We start from the raw sequence: 15727 nt of genomic DNA on the forward strand, positions 1-15727 counted from the left end.
AAAATTTCTAGACTTATACATGAGTATATACAGTAAACTGGATGGTCCCTTTGCTTTTCCATCTTGGTGGTTCTGAACCCTGGATTTCTGTAAGATTGTCAGAAAATATAAACAGAGCCTATGTTTGGTTAGCAATTATAGTCATTCATTGGGAATTCCATATGATTCTATTCATACATTTCCATTAGTCATTTACAGTCAAATGTCAAGCTAAGTACCTTCTGTCAGGGAGTAAAATATACATGTGAAGGAGCAAGTGTCTTTGTGAATTTGCTGCAACAGTAGGATGTGCAGAGTATTGTAGTGATTTGTGTGTTAGCTTGTTTATCAAAGCCTATCCCAAAAGACAGTGCATGCTTGTATAATAGACGTGTGTAATTAACTGAAGGTGCCTGTTGCAGTAAGATCAGAGTCTTGTCCAAAAGAGGTTATCTATTAGACCCACGTGTGTTTATAAAACTTCAATCACACCCACATTTAAATGTTTACATGTTTCGGTTTCATCAATTGATACAAAGTGTTTGTGGAGTGATTCTGCTATTGTTAGCTGACTTTTTTTATCTGACTGTCACTGTGGTTCTTGCTGACTGCTGGAACAAGAAATACTCATATAAATCCTGAGAAGCTTTTTTCCATGAGTAGATTATGCTTTGAGCGATAGAACACTTTCATACAGTGTCACATTCTGTTGTGCATTTGATTAAGAAAAATCTTGTTTGGTCACTGAGCTTATCTTTGTAGTCCACTGGTTGACTGTTCTTTCCTCTTCCCATTCTGTAGTCTTTTACTTACTAACACTGCTGGTCCTTAGAATTATGATTGGGTATTCTATTTCACTTTCATTACCCTCATAATGTCACTTCCGCTATGATTATCTTTTTAAAATGCATTGATCTTGTCATTGTTCTGCTTGTCCTTTAATGCTACAAATTATTATGAGGTGGTAATCTCAGTTGCTCATTTAACTGGTGCGTAATCAGGCTGGAATGTGGATAATGATGCTTATTTGTATTTAGGGGTGGGTGGATGCAATGCCTTGATTACATTTCTTGATAGCAGTTGAATAGATTGAGCCAGTGGGTCAATTTAGAAGGTGTGAAAGCTCCTGGTTTTAATGGATGCTTTGGATTTAACATCTCTTTTGAATTGGAGCTTTGTCAGTAAAGAGATTCATCTTCTCTCTCTCCACTTCAGTTTGGTGCTCTGTATCCCATGGCCTAGTTACAGTTTTGTAAGACCACAAATTGTCCATATGTGAAATAATGAAATTCTTAATACAGGACTTGGTTGTGTGCTGCTGAACATTTTTGCTCCAGATTTTAGGCACCATCTCCCTATTCTGTTTTTGTGATAAAGCAAACTGAGGTGCTGATGCAATAATAGGAATGTTTCATTTAAGCATCCATTGACTGATTCAGAGTATAGACCTCAAGCTACCAAGTTGAACAAAGCCTTCAAGCTGCCCAGCCAAACAGAGCTAAACAAGAGTGTTTTTTAAAAATCTGAGTTTTAATATTTTCTTGCTTTTTTTCTCCAGGTCTCCTCCCTGATTCTGACCATCCATACAGCAGATATGAGAATGAATGAAAACAAGATGCTGCTATGCCTTGTTATGGAAGAGAAAAATGTCAGTCAACTTCTGTTTCACTTTTTAGTTCTACAAATAGGTACATAAATACTACATAGTATGTGGTGTTCCTTTTTCTTTTTGAAAAAAAGCACTAATATTTATTGTAATTTTATCAACACAGAATGCATCAAAGCTTTTTTTCTTTTCCAAACCTTTTCTTTATTAGAATGTGAGTTGAGATATACAAACAGCAATCATGTCATTTCTGCCTAATGTTGTAATATTTTTTTAAAGTACTTATCATTTTCACACTGCTAAATAAAGATGCTCTTTTAATCTGTGTCAAGTAAGTGTTGGCAAGTATTTGACGCTACAGATGTGTGGTATCAAGTGGTGACAAATAATTACAGCCTACACCACCTTCAGGATTGTTAATAGAATATGAGAGGTGTTAGTGAAAGAAAATGACAGCATCCAGTATCCACCTTAACTCTGCTTACAAAACCAGGTGACTCCTGGTGCTGCTGAATTAGTCAGTAGTTACTACACCATCATAGCTTTTGAATGTGGCTACTGAATGCAAACCAGCCCTTTGCCATTCTCTAATAGCACCTTCCTATGCCAGTAGACTTACTATGGCCTACATCACCTGTCCTTATATAAGGAGTGAGCATTATACAGTCTACAGGTGCAATAACAATAACATTATGTGTGGTCCTTGGGGCACTTAAAATCACTGCAGGGTATGTGTATGAAATGGGAAATTGCTGTTCTAGAGACCTGTAGAAAGTGTGATTGACTATGGCCTCACCAGTTTATTATTATTAATTATTATTATTATTTCTTACCAGCCTCTCCCCATGGATGGAGGCGAGGGACAGCAACAGTTAATAAACAACATCAGTTAAAACACTTATTAAAACACACATCAATTTAAAAGGATAAATAGAATGTATACATATTAAAACATTCCATGTCTAGAATTAAGCATTTAAAATTCACAATTTAAAAATCATCAGGCTAAGCCTTTCAGAAGGGACTGGTCTTTAATGCTGTTCTAAATTCAGGTAGGGTATTCAGCTATCAAATCTCTTCTGGCAGCTCATTCCATAATCTAGGGGTGGCTGAAGAAAAGGTTTTGGCCCCAAATTGCATTTCTGATTTTGTTGAAAAGGGTGGATGTGGTCTGCAGGGCTCCAGAGTAGGTGAAAAAGAAGTCACCAGTCCTTTGTAGTTGTGTAATCCTGCACCAAAGCTTGTCCCATCAGACTTATAGTGGAGTTTGAGTGGACAAAATGAATCATAGAATCATAGAGTTGGAAGAGACCGCAAGGGCCATCCAGTCCAACCCCCTGCCATGCAGGAAATGATTGAGGCTCAGGAAGATGGTTACCCTGAAGGCAGAAACATTGAAAGCTTTTCACTTTCAGGGTTGTGATTTTAATTTGCCTAACATTTTTGTGACTGTAGATATTGAACAATAGATATTAAAAAAAAATAGATACACATTTCAGTTTTTCTGTGCTGTATGTACTCTGAAAATGCTGTGGAAAAACTTCAAGGAATCCTTAGAGTTTGTAAAAGGGTGGCATCCTTTTCAAACTTTTACATCTGAGATTGGCAAGTGTGCAGTCTTCTACGTGTTTTGAAATGCAGTGAGTCAGAATCAGTGGTAAAAATAAAGACAAAATGATTTATGTGTTTAAAGAAAGAATGGTAGTCATGCAGCCAGATAATGCTGGACCGCAGGTCTGAGAATATCTATCTTAGCAAAGCCAATTGTGAGGAATGCTGGGGGTTATAGTCCAATAATGTATTGACTGCTGTGTGCTTCCCAATCCTAATTACATGTAATAATAATTTGGGGTTTGTATTTTCATGGACCATCATTAATTGTATTTCAAACTTGCTACTGAAAAGTTTGTGTTAAATATGAACTCTGTCTGGAAGGTACACAAAAAGAAATGCAGTTGAGATTTTATCTAGATTTTAACAAAAGTTAGCCACATAAGCACATATTGGAGGCAGTGTTGTTGATTTCCTTGAAATGCTTTCTTTCCAAGACTGTGAAGAAACTTACATTACCAAATTCTTGTGCTGGACTTACTTCTTGATAAAAGTATCACTCCATTTATTAAATTTTTCTAATAATGTGCAAGACATTTTTGTATGTGGTGGTTTTCTTGCCTATATATAATCACTGCTTCTAATTTCTAAAGGCAGTTTTGAGTAGTAAAGTCTGACTAACCAAAATGGAGCTACTGAGAAACAAGGGTGGCATTTACATGCTAAATTCTCCTGAAGTTTACAGAAATTCCACTACAGAAAGTGGGAAGGAGGAACCATAGGACACGGAGCAAAGGTAGCTGACTTCATTGGACACATTTTCTATGTATATCCATACCAAGTGGCATCACTAGGGTTGATGGCGCCCCAGTGTGGTAACTCATGCTGTCACTTGCCAGGTTACCTGGCAAGTGACAGCATGGACTGACCATCTCACCCCAGCCTACCCTGCTGATGAGAGGGCGATGCTTCTGCCTCCCGGGGCTGGTGCAGTTACTGGGTGAGTGAGAAAGGGAGACAGTGGCCTTTCTCACTCATCCAGCAGTCGCACCCAGTACCCCACATCCACTTGCAGCTGCAGCTGATGGGCAGCAGAGATGCCCTGTCTGGCAAAGAAGAATTCCTGAGAGTGTGCGTCTTGGGACGGATGCAGTGACTGCCCCACCACCTCTCAAAGGTGTAACCCAGTGTGGTCCACACATCCCTAGTAGAAGCCCTGTCCATATCTGCTTTGAATTGCACTCTTACCAAAAAAAAAAGCCCCATTTTAAACAAACAAACTTGGAAGTCATCTGACAGTTGCTTGTGGATCTGAAAATAACCCCATAGCAGATATTTTGATCTAATATATCTTCTAAACACCTATTACCGCATCCTTAACTCTTCTTCTTCTTCTTCTTCTTCTTCTTCTTCTTCTTCTTCTTCTTCTTCTTCTTCTTCTTCGGTTTTTGTAGCTATTTGATTCTAGATTTTCATGCCTGAACACTGTCTGGATCAGTTTATTAGAAAGGTAGCTTTCATTAATTAATATTCTTTTATATACTTGGGGCTGTGTCCTGTTTGTGTTGCTACCACTTAAAAAAGAATGTTTAGGAAAGGTTTCCATGAGTAGAATGGGAAGGGAAATTAATTTTGATGATACAGTTGCACCCCTTCTGGTTCCTGAGGAGGGAGCTTTAGAATGGAGGTGGTCTTTCATCAGCAGAAGCACAGTCTATACATCTGTCTTCATTGATGCTGTAACCTTCAGGAAGAACAGCATATAGTTGGCTTTTCAGTGATTTTTGGATTAATATGTAATTGCAAAGCAATGAAAACTAGTTGCAAAGCATTTTTGGCAGCCTCTTGTGAGTCATAGTTTACAATGGATACACAAAAAGATATTGTTTCTCTTGATATCTTCAATAGTGAATTCTTTCTCTGGAGCATGCAGAGATGCAATCCACAAAGAACTTAGTTATATCTTCACATATTGGGCTCTGAGACACGAGTCACTTAATTCTCACTTACTACTTTTCAGTTTATCACTACGCTATTCCTCCAAGTTTGGAGGAATGGCAAAATATAGTTGTCTGATCTTAATATGCTGATCAAATAAAGTTAGAATATGTAAAATAGGAATGTGACCTGGGCTAAACCCAGTACTATCTTTTATATCGTATCCTTGACTTGTATACTCTTAAAATATTCATTTATCGTTGCTCTCAGAGATTTCATATTTCAGATGAAAATTATATTGGTGAAAGAATGATCTGTAAATAAGTTGTAATTGGTTTTATCTGGTTGTTTTTGCTGTTTTCCTCTGTCTTGTTTTTTGTTTTCTTTGACTTTGTATTATATTTTGTTTCTATTTTTGCTGGTCAGTCTAGGTATCATCTGAGCCTTTTTAATAGTGGTCCTCCACTTGCGAAACTGTGATCCAACGCATACACCAATCCTGTCAGTCCTTCATTAGAGTCCTTCAACCAGACCCAAATATTTTAAATACTGATTATTTAATGGTAATGTTAGTATTGGGATGGGGGGGTTGGGAACGGAATATTTTTGAATTTTATTGTATTTTATATGTATTTTATGTTTTTTTAAGTTTTGTATGGTAACAGTTTTATTGCAGCTTATACGTTTTAGAAACAGATAAAATAAACATTAAATTTTCAGACTCCCTCAGCTGTCTGGAGAAGGTATCTAGAGCTACAAGGGACAACAGGAATATGAAGGGGAGTTGAAGCATTCCTTTTTGACAGATGTGTCCCTTGAACAGAACTTGCTAGGATGGCATTCTCTTGCTGATAGAATATTAACATCCAAGCTAGTGAGTCTGACTTCTCAGTAAATAAAGCTACATAGTAAAAGTGCAGGTGTGATGAAGATCACCCGTCCATCTTGATTCATAAACCTACAAAATGATAATGGGGCATTGTTGGTTATTTACTTCACTTTTAAGAACTTTTGGGAAATGTTTTCCATTTGAACTATAGGAATTTGTGTAAAATTCACTTCAGAAAATATAATTTAAAAACATTTTAATTCTGCTGTTGCTATTTGAAATAGTTGACACTTGCAAGAGTGTTCATGTGGAGAAGATGAGAAGTTTTGGTTGAACACACTATTAAATAGATTATAATCAATATTGTTAAACAGTGTTTGTTTAGAATCAGTCTGAATAGTGCTTTTTGGGTTTGTGTGTTTGTTAGTTTTACAGTGATTGTGATTCATATAATGGCAAGCAATGAGAACATGTATGTAAATTATTATTGCATAAGCTGCTGTTGCATGAAGAAAGAGGGGGAACATTTTGGATTTTCCAAGCTAGACAGAAATAGCAGGTATAATTTTGTTTATGGGCACATTATTGCCTTTTAATTTTTTTAAGGACTGGGTTATTAATATTTTACCTAGAACTGTCCAAGAATATAAAATAGTTTATTAAAAGCAGCACTGGTTGCATTGTATACCCATATCGTGTTCCACAGAGACCACCTACAGTCATCTTGGAGTGAGATCAGGAAGATGGGACACTTTTCTTACCTCATTCTCTATCACAGTACAGTCGTCCCTCCCATTTCCATGGATTCTTTATCCATGGATTCAGTCACCCACGCCTTGAAAATATGTAAATTATGTCCAAAAGGATAGAAATTCCAAAAAGCAAACCTTGATTTTGCTATTTTATATAAGGGACAACATTTCACTATGCCATTGTGTAAAACGGGTCCTGGGCATCCACAGATTTTGTTATATGCAGTGGGTCTTGGATCCAAACCCCAGTGGATACTAAGGGGCCACTGTATATTCAAAGTTGTGGTCTATGGCTTGGTGCTGGTCCATGGGCCATTGTGGACAAGTTTCCAGAAAACTGTACTAATCAATTAACAATGGCTGCATCTGGACCGCAGAAATAATCCAGGCTGACACCACTTTATGTGCCATGGCTCAATACTATGCAATTCTGGGAACTGTAGTTTATTGTGGCACCAGAGCTCTCTGACAGAGTAGGCTAAACAACTCACCAAACTACAAATCCCAAAATTCCATAGCATTGAGCCATGGCAGTTAAAGTGTTATCAACCTGGATTATTTCTGCAATACGGATGCAGCCAAATGGCACAAATATACTACCAGTCTCTGGGACATTGCCAGAGGAATTGTTGCTCCTTCACATCAAATAGCTTGAGAAGTTCTGCTCTATCATATTTAAACACAAGTCATTTGTATGCATATATATGGTTTTTAACCTCGCATCTTTGTCTGCCCTCAAATGAGTTATCAGTCTTCATTACACTCTCATTCTCAACTTGACTCAGCTAAGGTGCCTATAAATAAGCAACCAGCTGGTCTTCCATGAGTGCTACTTAGGATTCTGATCACAATGACTGCTGGTGCCTCTTATCCATCTGGTTTATACACCTGGTGTCTTTTTGTTCGATTTTTAGAATAGCTTTGGATATCTAGTGAATGTAAGGAACCAAAAGCCCGGTGAGTTGCACTTCATTTTCCATAGTTTGGATTGAACATTCAAAGCTGGGTATGGTCTTTTCATTTATACTTTCTAGTTCAGAGTTCTTACAAGGGAAGGCATGTGAACTTTGGATATAAATGTAGAAAGGCACAGCTGATTATACTTATTCATTCCCACTCCTTATCCAAACACCTGGCCAATAATAATGGAAGTTGCAATCAAGTGCAAACTATACTCTACTGGAGAGACACAGTTTCTCTGGCCTAGTTGATGCTGCTCTAAAGATCATAATCATGAATCTCTTTGAAAAACAGAAGTGGTCTTTTTTGCTCTTTTCCTGTAACAAATTGAACTATATGTCAGTGCCACAGATGGTCTGCACATATTTTTGGAGGCAGACATTGGCAGGCCAATAAACCCAGGAAAACACTGTGCAGTCTGGAACAAACTCATTTAATTTGATTCCAGCTAAGTTTGGAAATACTACTTGAGAAATATTGCAGTGACAGTGTCTTGCACCAAGTCACCCATACTGATATCTGCAAGAACCTTTTGTGAATTGGTGGATGATTCAAAATACTATTTATTATATAGTGCAACTGATTCTGTGGAGAGCCAGCATAGTGTAGTGGTTTGAGTACTGGGCTAAGATTCTGGAGATCAAGGCTCAATTCCCCACCCAGCCATGGAAATACACTGGACCATCTTGGGCACATCACACACTCTCAATCCCAAAAAAACCCATGATAGGTTCACTTTAGGGTTGCTATAAGTCAGAAACAACTTGAAGGCACACGAGGATTGGTTCTGTGGTTTTGGTACTTTGCTTTGCAGGAAGTTAGATAAAATTATTAGTCTGTATAATTTAGGATGGTGCTTGAGCTGTTGCATCTGAATATCTTTCCAAGCAAGATGCAGCACTTAGTGCTTTTGCTGCAGTTACATGCATATATTTCAGGGGAAGGAAATGGCAAACTTCCTCTGAAGAAGTCTTGCAAAGAAAACCCCATGATAGGGTCACCTTACGGTAGTCATAAGTTGGAAACAATTTGAAGTCACACAACTCAAACATTTAGAAGTTGGAACTATTTAACTCTGTGGGATCTACTTCTGAATAAAATTTAATGCAATGGGTTCTACCTCTCAATAAAAATAAATAGAATTGCTGTGTTATTATTTCCTTGATCTGTTTACAGCTACTTGTTCAAAACTTGTGCAGCCCCAGAAAACAAAACAAACTAAATAGCCAAGCTGGAGCTTGACCATCAAATTCATCTCTCCAAGTAGTTGGCCAAACCTTAATTTTTCCAAGCCAAATAACATTTTTTTGCTTCCTAACTTGGCAGTAAATTTCATGTTTTGCTGCAAGTTCCTATTAAGTGTGTTTTTTACAGGTTGCTTTTTCCTCTGAGATTTGGCTTTCTAATGACTGTCTTGAATAAAAATGTTCAAACAATATATCATCACATGTCTTTTGGACTATCTGTTCATTTTTGTTTAACAACTCGCTTTCTCGTCATTATGTATTTTAAATCACATGTAGTATGTATAAAATGGTTCCCTTCTGTGCTGTTATGATGTTTTGTTTCCACAGTGATCCAAGACAGATGAAAACAAAAATCTCTCAGGCCTCTCCCAAACAACCAACTAACTGTGTCATCGTTTTGGTATTGAGCCGAAGAATGCCATGCCAAAACTTGAAACATGGTAATGATGGTCAGCACATCTTGTGACCAGAGGGAGACTGAATAAGACTGCTCCTCTACAGAGAGAGCTTTTACTGCCTGAGCAAAAGAGTCACAGCCTTGGGGAGCCTTTGGAACCCTCATTGCTGCAAAGAATCTGGTCAGGAGTACCTTTCCTCCCTCCTCCTCCTCCAACTTAGATCAAGACTAGGCAATGCTAATCATGCTCACTTTAAGTCATGAGTTACATGAAAGCTGAGAATGACCATCCATATATTGTTGAACTTGCTTCTGTCAGCCCTAACCATTCCAACCAAAGGGCTGGATTGGTGGAAGTCATGGTTCATCAACATCTGGGGTGGGGTGAAGTTACCACTGCTGGTATATTTACCACATTTTCATCCTGCCCTTCTTCTGAGTTGTTCAGGGTGTTGTTAAAAGAGTTGTCATTTGTCTTCCTCCCATCCTCTTCATTTGATCCTTATAACAATCCAGTGAGGGGGGAAAAATTACTTGGGCTGGATAGGTTGCTAGTGACTAACCAAAGGGCACCCTCTGAGGTTCATGGCTGAGTAAGAGTTTTGAATGGGGATTTCCCTCTACATGTTTTTGTTGTTGTGTGGCTTCAGTTTACTCCAGCTTATTGCAACCCTATCTTGGGGTTTTGTCAAGATTTATTCAGAGGAAGTTTGTCATTGCCTTCCTGAGAAAGGATCATTTACTCAAGGTCATCCAGGGTTTCCATGGCTAAACAGGGACTTGAACCCTGGTCTACCAAAGTTGTAGTCCAGCACTCAAACCACTACACCACACCTCAAGAGTACAATGCATGCCAAGCTCTGAATGAGACTGGTCTTTGTTTCAAAGCTGTGGGGGTGTGATGGGACACAGAAGTCTGTATCCTGAGTAAGAAGAAGAAAAAGATGGGAATAACAGCAGTTCATTTCACTAATTTTCCATAGTGGTTGTATTTAAAGTGCTAGTCCTGTCAATGAAGAACTTTCCAGATTCTTATTAGTGGCCATTTTCCTCACATTTTAATGGCAGTCTTTAGGAACAGATGCTGCCTGTGTGATTTTATACCACCTGTGTGTACCAAATCTAAAAACAGCATACACCGAGATAATGATAGTGGGTGCCTGATGATCATGTAACTGTTTCTTTAGAGATTTATGCAACACCAAGCTTAATTATGTCCCTAAAATATTGCAGTTTCTACAATACCTAGGGGTGAGGAAGGATTTCATGATTAGCGGTTGGGTAGACAATTTGGGAAGAGATATATATGGCCTAAATACCCTAAAGCAGTGGTCCCCAAACTATGCCCTTTAAGAGATTTTGCACTTCAGCTCCCAGAAGCCTCAGCCAAGTTGGTCAGTAGTCTGGGATTTTGGGAGCTGAAGTCCAAAATCCCTTAAAGAGCACAGTTTGGGGACCACTGCCCTAAAGGCACATGATTCCATCTGGTCTTGAATATAAGCAGTCAGCGCTGGTTAGTATTGAATGGGAGACCACCAATCAATAGTAGCTGCTGTAGGCTATATTTCAGAGGAAGGAACTAGCAAAACCACCTTTTGATTATTCCGTGCCTAAGAAAACTATGAAATTCATGAGGTTGTCATAAGTCAACAGGTGACTTGAAGGTACACACACACACACGCACACTGTATTGTGTTACATGCAGTAATGATTTTGTTTGTATTTAAATTGGGTGTTTCTGAGTGTTGTTAACTTGTACTCAAGCGTCAGTATAAAGATGGCATAACTCTGTGGTACAAGAACCATTCTCTGGACATATAGAATTTCTGGGAAACAGTTAATTTTATAGAATGTTATTTTTAGAGCACATGTAATAACAAAGTGAAATTTAATCAAATATATTCTAGTTTTATTTATTTGACATGGTCTTTTGAAATTGCACGACAATTGCAGAAAGACTTGCTGTCAAAATACAATGTCAGAAAGTTGAATGAAAGGGCACAACCACCAGGGAGATTATGTTGTCAGACTCCCACAGAAATTAATAGGAGTGGGGATGGACTGGCTCTTGTGCATTTTCCATACACTTCAGCTGGTGTTCCACAGAATAACTCCTTGGTGAATGCTCCTCAAGTGACTGTTGCATTTTAAAAAATCTGAATGATATGCATTATTTATTTCCAGTTAGTTAGGTCCCTGTGTCTTTCTTCCACTTTCAGAACGATTAAAAAGATGTTGCATGCACATGCCTGGGGTTGGGGTGGGAATTTGTGTGCCCCTCCAGATGTTTTTACTGAACCTCAACTCCGAGTGCCCCATTCAGCATAGCCAAAAGTGAAGGATGATGGGAGTTCTAGTTCACTGAAATCTGGAGAGCTGTACAGTTGCCAATCCTGCCTTAAATAGTCCCACAAACTAGGGCTGACAAAGCCAGATAGTGACAGAGAATGTAATGTTATTAAGCAGACCTGAAGACATTACAACTTTGTACTTCTGAGGACAACCACCAGAGAGCACTGCTTGAGAAGCAAGTATGTTCTGCATTGCATCTTCCATATTTAGATAGCATGCTACCAGAATCACCTGAAAAGGATCGATGTTTGGAAATGTTGCCTTTTGGACTACAACTCCCAGAATGCCATAGACATCACACCCAGTTTTTTTTCCCCAAGCACTGATGGGGATATTTTGGCCTGTTACAGACTGCCAAAATAAAGCTGCTTCGGGTTCTCTTTCGTATCCCGAAAAATTCGTAAGCTGGGTAATTCGTATCCCGGGGTACCACTGTATGCTATTTAAACGATGCATGGGTCCTAAGAGTCCAGAGGTCGCGCCAAAGCCACACTCCATTCCTAAGCACTGGAGTGCAGCTTTGGTGCAGCTTCTGGATTCTTAGGATGCATGCATCATTTAAACAGCATACCTCCAAAGAGACCCGAAGCAGCTTTATTTTGGCAGTCTGTAACAGGCCATTGTTATGTTTGAGAGGATGGGATGTCAAGAGGTTTCTGCAGCTTTTCACACTTATCCAAAGCATTGTTGGGGAAACAGTGACAAGACAGATATAACATAATGGGAGTAGTAGATTTCAGTTGGTCACTTTAATGTGTGTTGCACAGCTGTGGTGGTAAAGTTTGGTGCCACGGGGTTAGGTTTGGTGAGAGAGGCTGTATTTTTAAAGTGGGATTTGATTTTAAAAAGAAGGAATGCTTTGTTCATAGAAGATAATATGTGTCTTTTGATTATAATAATTTTTATCTATGGTAATCTTTGATTATCTATGATTTATCTATTTTTTCCCCCAATTAAGATTCTGCATTGACCAGTCTGCAGCAACCTTCTGACCCATTCTGGGCTTCAGTGCATAAATCAACAGGCAGTTCAGGCTTGGAAAATAATGTCTTTAAGGTGTTCAGACTAATTCCTAGACCTGATTTCAGAAATCCTTAAACCAGACCTGTAAGGTAAAGTCATATTAATATCTCCAAATTGCACATGAGAGATTAGACAGAAGGCAGATGCTTAGTTACTTAGTGTGTGGCTAAGGTGAAGTTTTAAAGGAACATTTGGATCTGATGCTTTCACTCTTTATGTCTAATTATCTTTATAGAATCAGGCCATCATTTTGTACTAAGACTTTTAGGGCTTGTTGAGATCCAGCCTAAGGGGGAGTAGTAGCTTACTTTGACATAAATCTGCCTTTGGAACATTCCAAAGATTTTCTGCATTATGTGCTAATGACTCAGCTTCAGACTTCCTCTAATCTTCACTGCCTGATACTATGATCTTTTCAAGGTGAAACAGACTGGCATAAACATGCATTTCCCTTGACTAAGGGAGAGATTTATGAAACGTTTACACTGAGCTGTCAGGTAGAGTCCTGACAAGATTATGCCTTCCTGGTCAGGTGCTATTCTTGGCAACTCCCTGTGCAAAACGTATTTCACCAATGTTGAATGGGGGTCTGTTCAGAGAGTCCTTGTTCTTTTTGAACAGTTAGTCTTCTTGAGTACAGCAGCATGCCTAATGTAATATCTTCAAGCATTAGGCATAAAGCACTTGAATATGATGAATAAATATTTAATTTTCTTTATGCTAGTATACACAAGAGACACAGAAAACTCCCAAGGAAAAATTGCAGTTCTCAATCAGGAAAAAGAGGAAATCCAATTTCTCAGTCGGGGTTCCTGACTATGGATGAGACTGTAATCCTCATGCTCTTTCATTTAACTCCAAATGAAGGAACCAGGGTACCAAAGTAGAAGTTTCTGAGAAGTTTCTGAATTTTTAAGTTGTAGGTTTAACTAATAAATGAGAGCCAGCATAGCATAGTGGTTTGAGTGTTCAGGGCTTTGGGACTTTAGGGTTTTAATCCCCGCTCAGTTATGGAGACCACTGAATGATGAGCAAGTGACATTGTCTTACTCTCAGAGAAAGTCAGTGGTAACCTCCCTTTGAATGAATCTTCCCAAGAAAACCCAATGATAGGGTCACCACATATTAGAAACAACTAGAAGGCACACAACAACAATAAATGAGAAAAATATTTGGATGAAAATTAGGTTTTTCAGGCTCTGCTTTGAGCTGAAAAGGCCAAACTTTCCTTAGCTCTGTTTTTTACACCTTTGCAAGCACTGTTTTTAAGAACACATGTGAGTTGTTTTCCAAAGAAAGCTGTACAAGTGAAACTTTGAATAGAAGAAACCAGGTCTGTTTTTAATATATTTTTTGTATTTTGTAACACAGTATTTTTAGTCCAATCAAAGAAACTTAAAAGGCAGCCTGTAAACTGATTTGGGATGTAGGTATGCATTTGTTTATTATTTATCACACTAATGGATGGAAACAGAATGAAATTTGGTCATTAGCCAAAGTTCACGTTGGGGCATAAAGTAATAACTGCTTTTTAATGAGCAAAAGCTATGTCCTGATTTTTGTTGATTGTCTCCTCCTCCTCCTTGAAACATTATGTACTGTATTGTGTGTAATCCTGGAAACATAGGGTCCCTTGGTCTTCAAGAACAGGTTTTCAATAATACAGAGGCCTGCTGGGGAATGGATAGATAGCAGTGCTCTATTCCATGAACAAAACTCCAACCTACAGAAATCAGGATCCAAATAATTGTTCCTGAGCCTCCTGTAGCACCTCCTATAGCAGAACCTCTTGATTGGTCTCTGGCTCCAAATTCCAGTAAAGCTAATCCTCACCACTGTCTATGGCCGTGTAGTTTTAAACTATTTCCCCATACCCATATTCCACAAACACAGAAAACCAGTTTTAGAATTATACTTCAGAACGGGTGGAGAAAAATGCCAATACATATGTGTGATTCCTAAATTCTGGCCTTCCACGTATTTTGAACTTCAGCTCCCAGAATTACAGCCTCTTGGCCAAGATGGTGGAGGCTTCTGGGAGCTGAAGTCCAAAACACCTGGAGGACCAGAGTTTGAAAATCACTGAATAGACTGTGAAGTCCTAAAGGGTGGGTGTTGATGTTCTCCAGCTCAACAAGGTGAGGGGACGCCACCAGTACCCCTAAAAACAATCTGTGGAGCTCAGGAATGGGGATTTGGGGCAGCAGGGCAAGTGGTACAACAGAATCCTAATTCTGTGCCAATATCTTGCCTTCAGATATACCCATTCAGGATCAGAAAACAGTAAAATGAATGGGGTACTTTCAGAAGGGTGGAATCACAATGGCCCACTCTTCAGACCCATACCCCAAGTCTCACATACTACATTGAAAACCCAAGGAAACAAAATAGAGAGAGATTGTCCCACCAGCAGCCAGCTTTCTGTGATATAAAATGGACAGGTACAACATTCATTACAGATCAAAGCTTGGGTGGCTACTGTTTTCCTGTTCATCAACCTGGGATTTAGCAGCAGTACTTTCAATCCAGGAAATTCTCATCAAGGTTACACAAGCACCCCTATCAAGAAGGCCTCGTAGGAATTCTGGGAAGTACATACCAAAGTCGCTCCCTACTCCCCAAAGGAGTCAACTGATGCAGGTAACTGAGTTGGTGTGAGGATGTGAATGCATTATCATTGGCATTGTGGTTATTGTATGTCAGTACTTTTTTTTTAGTGCAATGCACCATGAGAAGTGGCTTTAAAAGCTGTATTTCTTTTCACCTTTGGAGGATGCCTGAAGTCCCAGCCTGGAGGAAAGGTGAGATATAAATTAATAGAAGAAGTGGAGGGAAAGGCATACAAATACATTGATTTTATGACTCTCCAGATGAGGACCTTGAAATTTTGCTGGATTGCTGCAACTTGCCTTCCCTTTAGCCACTAGTGAGGAATGCTGGAAGTTGTAGTTCAACATCTGGAGAACAACATTTTCCTCATCCCTGCTGGAGGAAAGAGCTGAGCGAAGGACCTGATTCTGCCACGAGGCAGTGTCAAAGACACTCTGAGGAGCAGTCCAAGATAAACGGTAGGCAGCTATTTCGTTCTGAAGA

The 15727-nt window shown here is 38.9% G+C and overlaps 1 protein-coding gene across 2 annotated transcripts in view; it reads left to right on the forward strand.

Moving 5' to 3' along the window:
- Positions 1 to 1916, forward strand: part of PTTG1IP2 (PTTG1IP family member 2) — a 29953-nt gene extending 28037 nt beyond the window's left edge. For both annotated transcript variants that reach the window (XM_042476796.1, XM_042476795.1), the window contains one exon: positions 1538 to 1916. In XM_042476796.1, the coding sequence (XP_042332730.1) occupies positions 1538 to 1587 (50 nt within the window). In that variant the 3' untranslated portion in view covers positions 1588 to 1916. The remainder of the gene's footprint in view (positions 1 to 1537) is intronic.
- The last annotated feature ends 13811 nt before the right edge of the window (positions 1917 to 15727 follow it).

The sequence above is a fragment of the Sceloporus undulatus genome, chromosome 6 (assembly GCF_019175285.1).
Source record: "Sceloporus undulatus isolate JIND9_A2432 ecotype Alabama chromosome 6, SceUnd_v1.1, whole genome shotgun sequence".
Classification (NCBI taxonomy): Eukaryota; Metazoa; Chordata; class Lepidosauria; order Squamata; family Phrynosomatidae; genus Sceloporus; species Sceloporus undulatus.